The sequence below is a fragment of the Protopterus annectens genome, chromosome 4.part0, assembly GCF_019279795.1.
Source record: "Protopterus annectens isolate FY-2018-M chromosome 4.part0, PAN1.0, whole genome shotgun sequence".
Taxonomy (NCBI): Eukaryota; Metazoa; Chordata; order Ceratodontiformes; family Protopteridae; genus Protopterus; species Protopterus annectens.
In genome coordinates, this window is record NC_056733.1 from 702,462,909 (window position 1) to 702,476,205 (window position 13,297).

A 13,297-nucleotide genomic window follows, 5' to 3' on the forward strand; every position below is an offset into this window, starting at 1 on the left:
CCCGGGGCCTTGTGCGTTTTTTTTTTTAAGTGTTTGATCGTTGTGATCATCTCATTGATGGATATGGGTTCGGTTAGTTTTTTTGGTCTAAATCTAGTTTGGGGAATTTCAGTTTTTGAAGGAGAGAGTTCTATCTTCCTCTGATGTTTGTAATGTTTGCTCTCCATATATCCAAGAGTACATTTGTTCAAATATTTTGACAATGTCCTCATTTTTTGTGTAGTTTTTGTCCTTGTGATTTATTTCCGATATATTGGAGCCGGTTTTGTGTTGCGAGATAATTCTGGAGAGTGCTCTAGATGGAATTTGTGCTTCTGCATAGGTGGCTAGCATCCTAGCTTCGTAGAAGGATAGGTTTCTGGTTTCTAGCATATAAAGGTCTCTGCATTTTTAAGAGTTCTTCCTCTGTTTGTTAGGGTTACTTAATAGTTCTTTCAAGATGCTCTATTTTCCCTTTTAGTGTCTGTTCCTCTTTTAGTTGTATTTTTTTTACAATATGCTGCTTTTTTGATATACTCTAATTTGTGCTTTGGTTGTGGCCCATTCTATGTCCATTGATACTTGAGAGTATTAGCAAGAGATGCTTTTAGTATTTCTTCTACTTTTTTATCACTATTTTGGTGAGCAAATTGGGGTTTAATGACCAGTTATGCCCTCTATTCTCTATATTTGTTTGTCCCAGTAGATGTTCAGTGTGATTTTAGAATGGTCTGAAAAAAACCTGGTGTGGATAATTGTTGTTGGGTCCATGTTAGTGAATATATCTGAAATTAGAAAGAAGTCTATTCTTGACCACATTTTATGGCATTGCGAATAAAATGTGAATTTCACGGCTTTATATTCATTATCCCCATATTTAAATGGGTCCTATAGTTTTGAAGTCTTGTTTTAATTCGTTTAAAGCTAGAGAGGCTTGTTTATTATAGGATTTAGTCAAGTTAGATGTGTCTTTCTTTGTGTTTTGGTATGTGTTCCTTTTGGTATGTGTTCCGGTCACCTCCAATCACTAAACAGTAGTCTTTAAACTGGTTTAAGGTTGGATATAGTGAAAGTGTTGTTGGTTACTACAGGGTGCATATATATTAAGTACCATTATATTTTTGGTAGTGTAGGGTTAGTAATGTTATGCAACACCATCTTCCCTCCACATTAGCTTTGGTTTTAACGATTTTTTTTTTCTTGAAATTGGTTTTTGATTATGGTCACCCCAGTGCAGTTTGTCTTTCCCTCGGAGGCTATGATTTGCCTTATCCATTTCTTCCTGCTAACTTCTGTCCATTGCTCTGTGGTCAAATGTGTTTCTTGTATTAGTATGAGATTAGCTCTGGGTTTTCAAATGCAAGGTGTATGAATATTCTTTTTTTTCACATTTTGGAGTCCTTTAATATTTCGTGACTCTAGTTCCCACATTTATTTATTAAATATATTCATTATATATGATGTGTTAGTTTGGATTTGTGGTCTTCATATGTGTTGGTGTGTAATGGTTGTGTAAAGCATCTATTCCCATCCCTTCTCTGTACCTATCCACTATACCCCTGTACCAGGAATAATCAGGGGGAGGGGGGGAGGTGAAGGTTCAGTATGGATTACTTCGCCATCTAATCTTTGGTTGTTTTCTTTTTACATGTGGATTTGTAGCACATTAACCCCCGTGTGTGACTATATACAATACGAACTAAGCTGAACAAACGAGTTCCCCAGAAAACAATGCTAATAAAGTCCCTTTCAAAAAAACTATACATTTGTAGTGTTGTAGTAGGTGCAGCATGCAATGCTTTTATCTTGCGATTTGTTCTTCCTAATAGTGTTTTTAAAGCAGTCCACTGAAAATATTCTCAACAGTGTAGATCAGGTTGTGTAACATCGTACTGTTATATTAATGTCAGGTTTGTCAAACTCGTTTGGTATCTGTATGGTCTTTTACATAAATCTATGTGGGTTGTGAAAAAATCTTGGCACTTACAGGTTCATAGGTAGGTACTAGGCTATCGGCCCAAGAGCCTATGTAAGCCTAGCCAGCAAGGTTCCATGGCTTACGCCACCCAAGAAAGTTTTCCTGTACCACTGTCGAGCAGAGACACAGAAGTGATCCCCGGGGTGTATTTCCCATTTCCCATCCACTCAGATTTTTGAATGTTAATGAAGAACTTTGCTTGACATAGATTGTTAGAGTACAGGAAGTCTCTGGGACAAGAATCTATCCCTCCAGCATGTCCTGTTTACTGTGGTAATAAGGTTTAGGTCCCTAGAGCATGTAGCTTGGAGTGGCTGGGACTTCTTTAGGTGTAGCATTTCCAACAGCTCTGGGCTTGACATAGCTTTATATGTTAGGCAGATCACCTCTGAGTAGGCGATAGTAAAGCTGGAGTTTAAAGCTGGAGTTTTTTGAGGTGGTCAGTGTAGGACATTTGTTTGAGGCCAGTAATCCTCTGTGAGGTACTTCTGTGGCCTTTCCAGCTGCTGCAGATGTCTTGTGAGGTACATTCCAAAAGAGGCGTCGTACTCTATAATGGGTCTAATCAGTGACTAGTAGAGGGGAATAATGACCTCTTTTTTCCTGGATGAAAACCCTTTTATGATGGTGTGCCACGTAGAAGGACTTCCTGACTACTGTGGTGATGTGACTATCAAAGGAGAGAGACTACTGTCCACCTGGGTCCCAAGGTCTCACACATTTGGTGTTAAGTAGATTGCTGCCTATGTTGTAGTTCATGGGTACAAAGTTTTTACCAAAGGGGAGGACACTGCACTTTTTTACATTGAGCTTGAGGCCATAGCTCTGACACCAGGCATCTGTCTCAGTGAGGCCCTTCTGTAGAATGTCCACATAATTTGGGGACTTGACTATGGCTCCTATGGCTCCTAGTTTTCAGTTATCTGCAAACTTCATTAGCCAGAGGCCTTCTGTGTTTGGTGTCTACTTCTCTGAAGTACGGGCTAACAGGAAAGGTCCCAGGACAGAACCCTGTGGTACTCCACTTGTCACTGCTTTGAGGTCAGATTTGGAGTCAGCAACTTTTACAGTGCGGGTTCTGTCAGCGAGCCAGTTGGCAACCCATATTGTGACGTAGGGATTTATACCTAGTTTAGTGAGTTTAGCTATAATTCCAGAATGGGGGATGGTGTCGAAAGCCTTGACGAGGTCAAGATAGGCTGTGTGAACCACCTTACCCTCATCCACGGCTTTGGTGACTGCCTCAAAGAAGTCGATCAGGTTCAGGAGGTACAATCTGCCTTTCACAAACCCGAACTGGGTGGGATCCAGAGTTTGGAGGTTACCAATGTCTGTTTAGGAGTTCCATGATGATACGTTCCATGGCCTTGCAGACCAGGCTCATCAGGCTAATAGGTCGATAGTTCCCAGGATCAGTGGTGGCTCCCCCCTTTGTGGAGTGGGATAACTGTTGTTGTGCGCCATTCAGTGGGCACAAAGTCTGATGCGAGGCTATTATTGAACATGATGCTTAAGTGGGGAGCCAGTTCATTCTGAAGTTCATGTAAAACACAGCCTGGGATGTTGTCCGGTCCCATGGATGCTGTGTTTTTGGCTTTAGAGTGTGCAGCTTTTACCTGCATAGTTGTGATTACAGGGACTCTGCATTCTTCCTGTATAGATATGGGCCCTTTACGGGGTGAGAGGGGGGTAAAGTTAGCACTGAACCGATCTGCCAGGATGTTGGCAATATCATTTGGTTCTGTATAACCTAATAATGTAACTTTAGGTATCATATTCATACACATTTCCTCAGTAGTTTATATACAGTTGCATGACATGGTATTCGTGTTGACATATTTGCCTTTTCCTTCCACACATTACTTAACCTTCCTTTATTCAGAGATTATACATATCTATGGTGCCTATTTAGTCTCTCGCATTTATCGGTAGGGATTATAATATATGTACTTGGCACTTATCCTTCTAATTATATAGTTTTAAAACAGCATGTTCATAAACAATTTCTCAGTAGCTTATGTCAGGCAGTGTAACAGTATTAATCAGATGTCAGGCTTGTCTTATTTACATTTTCCTTTCATTCTGATACTCCTAAGTATTTCCTCTCCTTTATAAGTATTTAATCAACATCGGTGCCTATATAGCCTTCCGCATATATTATGTAGGTTAAATAATGTGTTGGCACCTTTACTCCTGGGTAGGAGAGAGATTAAAGCCATTTCTTACCTGGGCAGCTGTTGTAAATGCCACTAGATCAGCCAATGAAATTTCCTCGCCAGTGAGGAATGTCTTGTCTTGCAGAAACTTCTCCTCCATCTGCTTCAGAGACATGTTCAGTTCCTGTACAGCAGCGTCCACCTTCTCTGCAGGGACTGGATGACCCAATAACATGGGGGCCATAGTCTGTAGAACAGGAGGAAGTAGAGAAGCAGTTAGAGAGGGCGATATCTTCCAACATGATTTAATCCTTATGTACCTAGATAGTTCTGTTTTTTGTCAATTAACAAGCAGGTATATGACAGTAGATTTAGCATATACTTACAACTGAAATACTGTGGTACATTGGTCTAAAGGAAAAGGCTTCTATGATGTTTGTACTTTCCTTTTAACAAACTGCATTATGCAGAAGAGCGCTGAAGGCTTAATTTGTGGAATGGTGTGTGCGCACGTATGCATATATATCTGTGTCTACATCTGCAGATCTGAATTTGTGTTATGCAGAGAGACACGCACTGTAAGTGCGTGAATGCGTGTGCTTCTGTAAGTGCGTGAATGCGTGTGCTTCTGTAAGTGCGTGAATGCGTGTGCTTCTGTAAGTGCGTGAATGCGTGTGCTTCTGTAAGTGCGTGTGCTTCTGTAAGTGCGTGAATGCGTGTGCTTCTGTAAGTGCGTGAATGCGTGTGCTTCTGTAAGTGCGTGAATGCGTGTGCTTCTGTAAGTGCGTGAATGCGTGTGCTTCTGTAAGTGCGTGAAAACCTATGTACTGTGTCTGCATGTAGTACGAGAGAGCGGGCGCGCAAGACAGCGAGAGCATGAGAGCTAGCGCGCGAGAGCATGAGAGCTAGCGCGCGAGAGCATGAGAGCTAGCGCGCGAGAGCATGAGAGCTAGCGCGCGAGAGCATGAGAGCTAGCGCGCGAGAGCATGAGAGCGAGCTCGAGTGAGCGCATACATGTATGTTTCTATGTATTTATATCTGTGTGCATAGCTGGCCTTAGGTATAGGCTAACTAGGCAGCCGCCTAGGGCGCCGCTCTAGCAGGGGCACTTTTCCAGTGTTTATTTGGTGTAGGTAGACCAGGATGGGGGCACCAGGTGGTGTGGTAGGGGGCGCCGTGAAACCCTTTTGCCTAGGGCACCAGTTGACCTAAGGCCGCTCCTGTCTGTGTGCGCACATTATGTACAATTATGTGCCATGATCTACTGTACTTACAATAAACTGATTAACAAGTGACCGTGGTACCCATCTTAGCCTAGTAGCCGATATAAACTACAGAGCAATAGCTAGAAGAGCCCTCTTCATTACAGTAAACATACACTCTATAAAATATCTCAATGTAACATTTTAAATGTAAGTTTTTCCACCTGCGTTCCACACATTTGGCTGTTTCTGCTATTGCTCAGCACTCTTTACCTCTTAATCTGTGCTACTAAAATGTACCACACTGGCTCTGAGGTTGGGGCTGTAAGCTCCAACTGCAAAACATTTGTAACAATCACTAATTTTGCTTTAGCTTCATTTAAATTCATGATTTTTTAAGTTTCAACATCTGGTGTTACAGCAACTTGGAAATGCTGGTATAATGTGTCGCACAGCAACAATCTTGGTTAAATCTGAGATTTCTTTAACAAAAGCCAAGTATTCATTTCTCTGTCTAAACTCAGAATATCTGTCTTCTTACCTTCATCATCATAAGCCTGCCATTATTCATGGTCAGTGTAGTGTGTTGCCATGCAAGAAATTCATCAACCCGTGCCCGTTTCTGCAGGTCTGAGGGATACCAGTGATCAGCAGTTTTGTACTTCTGAGCCAGGTACACAAGGATTGCAGTGCTACAAATAATTGACACTTATGAAACACCTGGAATTCAACCAAAGCATATTCAAACAGATTGTCAAACTCCTTGAAAATCTGAAATTATGTTTGCTTGATGGCAAAAGACAATAAGCCAACATACTCTAAGTGCATTAAATATTATACCTTCCTTCCATTCCTCCCCTTTTTTCAATGCAGTAGATTCTACCCCCATTTCTGTAGTCTACACAGTCTGGAACCCTTCCTGTGAAGAAATACTTTTGCAGATTAATGAAGAGTTCATCTATAGAGGTCGCTAGATATGTTCTTTAGGTCGGCCCCTTCCCATCTCCTGAACATGATCCTGTGCAGGCATGGAATGTTCCCTCTATACCTTCCAATTCCCAGTAAGAAAAGCTTTTAACTTCTCATGTATCTGGACAAAAACTTTCTCCATTCCACAAACTCTTCTGGTGGCTTTTCTCTTGACTTCTGAAACTGCTCTCCTTGTATGGCTGCCATACATGCATAGAGTACAAAAGGTGCATCCTGACCAGGGCAGGGTGCAACAGCAGCATTAATGTCAGTCGCCCTGAGATTATACTCCACCCCCAACATTCCCCTGGCTTGCCACTGCCCTCTCACTTGGTTGCTGGTGCTTCAGTCCAACATCTCCAGATCATTTCTGTGCTTTTCTGCCATCAGTTCCACTCCCACAGCTGACACATCACAGTAGCATTTGAGGTCACATTCCAAGTGCAAAATAAGAAGTTATGTACTCACCATAACGTTCCATCTGAGTAGGTGACTTCATTTGTCTGCAACCTTTGGGTCTTGGATCCGACTTCGGACCCGAGCCGGCAACTTATTTTACAGATTATGGATCAGAGCTCCTAGCTCCTCCCCTTACCCACAATCCCCTGCCAACCCTGATTGACCTCAGATCAAGTTTGCCCTTGTACCAAATCTCAGACCAAAAGTGTCCCGAAAGGGACCAAGAAAGGACATTCAAGAATAGACTTCTGAAGGCCAGGGGGAAGGAGGGGGGAGGGTGGTTGCAGACAAAAGAAGTCACCTACACAGATGGAACGTTATGGTGAGTACATAACTTCTTAATCTGAAGTAGGGACTTCATTTGTCAGCAACCTTTGGGACAGAGTCCCCAGCTACCTAAATCTTTGGAGGCCATCATGGAAGGATGTTCCGTAGCACTGCGGAGCCAAAGGATGCTCCCCCTCTGGAAATAACGTCCAGCTTATAATGGTTGATAAAGGTATGAGATGAGGCCCAAGTGGCTGCAGGGCAAATATCATCCAAAGATACTCTAGATCTAAAGGCAGCAGAAGTAGATATGGAGCGAGTAGAATGTGCCCGTAATGAGGTGCGGGCCTCCCCGAAGTTTCATAGGCCAGAAGAATACACTGAAATCCATCATAAGGTGACCTTAGAAATAGCTTTACCCAGATTGGATTGTCTGTGACCAGCAGTCCTATGAATGTAGAAGCACAGTTGTCTGTGCACATCTAAGGAATGCAGCTTGTATTCTCCTTTATTCTGGTACTTAGGAAAGAAAACTGGCAGGTTAATGGACCGATTGATATTGGTTTCTGAGGCCACCTTAGGAAGAAAGGAGGGGTTGGTCCTGAGGTACATTATCCTGATGAAAAATCAAGTAGGGAGGTTTCGCACAAAGGGCCTGAAGTTCGGAAACTCTTTTCACTGAAGTGATGGCGACAAGGAACGCCGTTTTCCAGGAAAGATATTTAAGTTCGGCCGAGGCAGCTGGTTCAAAGGGAGGGGCAGTCAAGGCTTTAAGGACTAATGATAGATCCCAAGGGGGTACAGCTTCCTTGACAGGAGGCCTGAGCAGGAAGGTACCCCTGAGGAAGGTTTTACATAATTTCGCAGTCATCAAGGGACCTGAAAGGGACCTGACTCTTGTCCCACATGGTAATAAGAAATGGCTGCCAATTGAACCTTGACCGTAGAACAGCTAGCTCCCCGTTGAAAAAGTCCAGTGAGGAAATCCAAGACAGATGGCAATGAAGCAGTGAAGGGATCTAGGTTATGGTGTTCCGCCCAGATGGAAAAACGCTTCCATTTACTGCGATAGACTTTTCTAGTGGAAGGTTTATGTGCTGCCACCAAGATGGCTTTAACTGGTGACGAGATGCCGGGAGTCCTGACAGAGTGGAACTGGAGCAGCCAAGCTGTCAGCTTCAGGTTGTCCAGATTCAGGGTCGGTATGCCTAAGGGATGGGATATTAGATCCGGAATGGGATACAAAAATCCAGGGAGGATTCACCAGATGAGACCACAGGTAAGGGAACCAAGTTTGACGAGGCCAGAATGGGGCAATGAGGATCATTCTGCTCCCCAACAGAGAGGCTTTCTGTATCAGTTTCAGCATCAGGGGGTAGAGGAGGATAGGCATAAAGTAGACCAGGAGGCCAAGCATGAACTAGAGCGTCTCTCGGGGCTTCCCTGAGGGGGGGAAATCAGAGCGGAAAAGCTACAGCATTTAGTGTTTGAGGGAGTGGCAAAAAGATCGCAGCAGGGTTGCCCCCATTCAGCAAAAATCTGCTTCGCTACCTGGGAATTGAGAGACCACTCACAAGGGGAAAGAATAGTGCGGCTGAGCTTGTCCACCAGAATGTTGGACTGTCCCAGAATGTACGTTGTGATAAGGAAGCGGTTGGAGATCGCCCATCCCACACTCTCATGGCCTCTCGACACAGAGGGTAGGACCTGGTTCCCCCCTGTTTGTTGATGTACCAGACAACAGACATGTTGTCAGTCGGTATCGCAATAGTTCCTACGGGGAGAAGGTTTTGAAGTGCTTGCAATGCCAACAGCACCACCCTCATCTCCAGAACGTTGATATGCAAGGTCTGTGTGTCATTCCACATGCCTTGGACCATTCTGCCCGAGCAATGCCCCCACCCACCCAAGGCGAGAGCCATCCGTGGTCACCGTGGTGAGGGGAGGCGACGTGCAGAAGGGTAGTCCTGTATGAAGGTCCGGGGACTGGAGCCACAACAAGAGGGCCCTCCTGCAAGCCCTGCTGAGTGAGATAGGATGGTTGAGGGGGAGAGACTGAAAGGACCATTGGATTAAAAGGGTCCAATGTAGCACCCTCATATTCAGACGAGCGTATGGAAGAAGAGTTATTGCTGCTGCCATGGAGCCTAGCACCCTCAGGACCAATTCCGCCGGTGGGGCTTTTAATTGGAGGATGGCCCGCACATGGAGTCTCAGGTTTTGAAGTCGCTCCGAAGTGAGGAACGCTCGCAGACATCTCGTATCTAGTTTGGCCCCTATGAAATCTATCACTTGTGTTGGAGCAAGGGAGGATTTGTCCAGGTTGATCGTAATGCCTAGATGGGGAGCTAGCCGGAGAAGGTGATTTCTGGCTGCGCAGAGTAGATGCCTTGTTGGGGCAGACAGAAGCCAGTCGTCCAGGTACGGGAAGACCTGCATTCCCTGGAGTCTCACGTGGGCTGCTATCACTGCTAACACTTTGGTAAACACCCTGGGGGCTGTGGTGAGACCAAAGGGAAGGACCCTGAACTGATAGTGACTGGCTCGCAGCCAGAAGCGGAGAAACCTCCTGGATCGTCTGTCCATTAAAATGCGGTAGTACGCATCCTTGAGGTCTATTGAGCACATCCAGTCGCTCTCCCGCAAGAGGGGGAGAATGGATTGAAGGGTGACCATCCGGAAATTCTTTGGTTACTGACAGGTTCAAGAGTGAAGGGACGCCTTAAAGGGGTCCGCAAAGTCACAATGTCGGAGCCAGGCCTGACGTCTCATGACTAGACCCGCTCCGCTGGCTCTAGCAGCTCCCTCTGTGGCGTGGGACAAGAGCCGCATAGAGGTATTTGAAACTGATCTTAAGAGTGGCCATACGAGTGGAGTACAACTGCCTGTCCTCCGCCATGGACTCTGGGGGGAAGCAGCATATTCTTTGATAAGATCTCGCTGCATCCTGATGACATGTGCCATGTAGTTCAGAGACCTTACTGAGAAGGTCGCTGAACTAAATGCCCGCTTCCCCGAGGTGATCCATCGAGCAGGACTCCTTGCTCGGTTGATGGACAGAGGGGCTCTCCTGAGCTAATTCTCTCTTCATGGCTGCCATCAACATGGCATCTATGGGGGGGGGGGGCCCTTGCTCCAATGGGAGCAGTCTGCAGGGGGGCTCAAAATTCTATCCGGGCATTTGGGGACTGGCTCCACAGTGTCCGGCTCCTTCCACGCCCTGGTGGTGATAAGGTCCACCAGGGGGTCAGCCGGAGGGGACACCCAAGAGGTAGACGGGCCTGCTTCGAAAGCCTCCAGGAACACGGACTCTGAGGAAGCCTTGGGAGCAGACCCCCCCCCCCCCACGATCCTGAGCATTTCCATGAAGTCTCCAAAGGAGACATCCTCGGGGGGATGACCTTAGGGAGACTTCCCCTTCATCCAAGTCATGTCCTCTTAAGGACTCTGGGGAGTCCACGTGTCTCCTCTTACATTTATGCTTGCAAGGCACTTCCTCGGGGGGGGGGGGGGACTGTCAGAGGAGGTCTCACCAGCAATATCCTATTCCAGTGGAACAACCTAGGACATCGAAGCAGGCTGTCCCTGTGGCTGGGAGATGGAAGCCTGACCCAGCAGAGAGGGAGTGCAGGGTGGAGCTGATGCAAGGACCGGGGGGGGGGGTCCAAATGCTCTCAACATAGCCCTCTCCACTACATTGAAGGCCGAGGGGAGGAGCCTCTCTCCCTGGGATCCAAAAGCCGGCTCCCACTCCGATCCGATGAAGGGATCGGAACCGGCGCCCAGGCCACCGGATCCGAAGGACCCGTGTGCTCCGACCGGGACGGAGCCGAAAGCACACTGAATCCCTCAGATCCAAAGCTCGGCTCACTGCTACGAGAGGTCGGATCAGACGAAGGACCAGACAGACTCAAGGGCAGGGTCGGATCCGAAGTACCCAGTACTGTCGGCGCCGACCCACCCCCGGCTCCAACGCTGCCCGGCTCAGAGTGCTCCGAACCCGGGAAGCTGGTTGGAGAAGCAGCTTTCAGGGCAAAAAAAGGCAAGAGGACTCCCATCTGCAGCTGGGCCTGGATGAACCTTATCATCCATTCCAAGTCTGCATCAGAAAGACTATAAGTAGATCTCGACGAGGCCACAGAGGTGGGCCGGGAATGCCGCCTCGATGACCTTGACCGAGATCGGGTCTCCTCCTCCTCGGGTCCTGGGGAAAAGCAAGAGGGACTAACAACAAACAAAAACGCCAGCAAGTGTTGGTAGTAGCCACATCCAAAAACCATTTATTGTCATTAGGGAGGAAAACCCCCCTAAAGTACTATTATTGTAGATAACAGAAAAAACTTTTGACAAAAAAGCTACATTCATCAAACCGGTTTCGGCTCCTCAGAGCCTTCTTCAGTGAAATACAAAATGAAAAAACAGAGTATCACAATACATACACATATATAGGGATAGGCCCAACTATAGGGCCAATCCAAACACAGAATTCACAATTGGTCATTGAGGCCAGGTGAAAACAATGCTCCAAGTTTAATGATCCATTTTTTCTCCTTGGAGCTAAGTAATTCCTGCCAGAACTGTTTGTCTTTACATCTCCCCCTAATGCAGTCAATAACAACAAATTTAAATGAAGCAGATACATGTTTTAAGCAATGTTTATACAGAGCATTACTAATACGTTTATTTTTAATGTCACTTAAGTGCTCACAAATTCTAAGACGAAAAGCCCGAGAGGTCTTTCCAACATAGAAAGCAGAACAATTGCAGGTCACCAAATAGATGACCCACTCAGTGTTACAATTAGCCCAAAACTTAATATCAAAAACTTCTGAAGTATTTTTGCTACTAAATTCATTGGTGCGTAAAACACGAATGCAAAATGAACAATGTCCACAGGGAATACATCCAACAATGGGTTTCCCTGAACTGTACAGCTGAGTATGAACAGAAGAATCTGGACCTACTCTCTTATAATGACTCAATTTAGAACCAATGGTCTTGTCCCCTTCTAAATGAAAAAGAACACTGATCTGGCAACAAAGAATTAAGTTTTAAATCAGCTTTAAGAACGTTCCAATGTCTCTGTATAATATTTTTGAAACCCTGTGTATTCCGTCCATATGTGGTCACCAAACGTAAAGGTTGTGACTGATGACAGTTACTCTTATCTTTGTATATTAATAAATCTTCCCTGTTTAAACTAGACACAAATCTTTTAGCTAGATGTACAGAACCTGGACGATATCCCCTCCTAATGAATCTATGAGTCAGATCATCCTGGGCATCAAGGAAAGATTGTTGGCTAGAACAGATTCTCCTGGCTCTTAGAAATTGAGATTTGGGTATGTTCTGGATGACATGTTGTGGGTGGAAGCTGGTGGCATGTAATAATGAATTAAATTCAGGAAATTTCCTGAACATCCTGGAGGATAAGGTGTTATCCTGATTCCTAATAATTTCTACATCAAGAAATACTATCCTCGATTTGTTATAGGTCAATTTAAATTCAATCCCCCATATGTTATTGTTCAGATATTCAAGAAATTCCATGAGATACTGTTCATCAGCTTTCCACACCAACCAACAGTCATCCAGATACCGACGCCAAATATCCATCTCACACATGTAAATATTATGATTGTCATCATAGATAATCTCTTCAATATATGCCATGAAAAGGTCTGCGTATATGGGTGCAAAAGATGCACCCATAGCAGTACCCTGCGTTTGCCAATAACAAAGATTATGAAAATAGAAAACATTGCTTGACAAAACATATTCTGTAAGGCATACAAGAAATGTGTTGAATCCAGGTTGATATAAACCTGATCTAGCCAACCAATAATCCAACGCTTGTAAACCCGCCCAGTGTGGAATGTTAGTATAAAGAGAGGTAATGTCCAAGGTACATAATAGCCAATGTGATTGAAGTTGGGAGTTATTAATAATATCCAAAAATTGGGTGGTGTCTTGAATCCCAGCTCTAATATGACTCAATAACAGTTTTAAATATCGAGTCAAATATTCAGATAGTGGTTCAGTAAGGGACCCATGTCCCGAGACAATCGGTCGCCCTGGTGGATTCATGGCATGTTTATGGATCTTAGGTAACAGATATAAATACTGTTGTTTAGGTGACCCAACCATTAATTGTTCTTTAACATATTCTGTAATGATACCCTCCTCCACTGCCTCAGTCAAAAATCCATCAATTTGGTGGCTTAAAGTGGGGAGAGGGATCCACAAGCATCTGCCTATAATATTGTTTATCACCCAATTGTCTCATG

The 13,297-nt window shown here is 44.9% G+C and overlaps 1 protein-coding gene across 1 annotated transcript in view; it reads right to left on the reverse strand.

The window, feature by feature from the left end:
* The window catches only part of LOC122799545 (glutathione S-transferase theta-3-like), a 167,732-nt gene that overhangs the window by 30,475 nt on the left and 123,960 nt on the right, over positions 1-13,297 (reverse strand). The window contains exons 3-4 of the mRNA XM_044068675.1: positions 5,857-6,007; positions 4,184-4,360 (exon numbers count right to left, since the gene is read on the reverse strand). Of these exons, the coding sequence (XP_043924610.1) occupies positions 4,184-4,360; positions 5,857-6,007 (328 nt within the window). The remainder of the gene's footprint in view (positions 1-4,183; positions 4,361-5,856; positions 6,008-13,297) is intronic.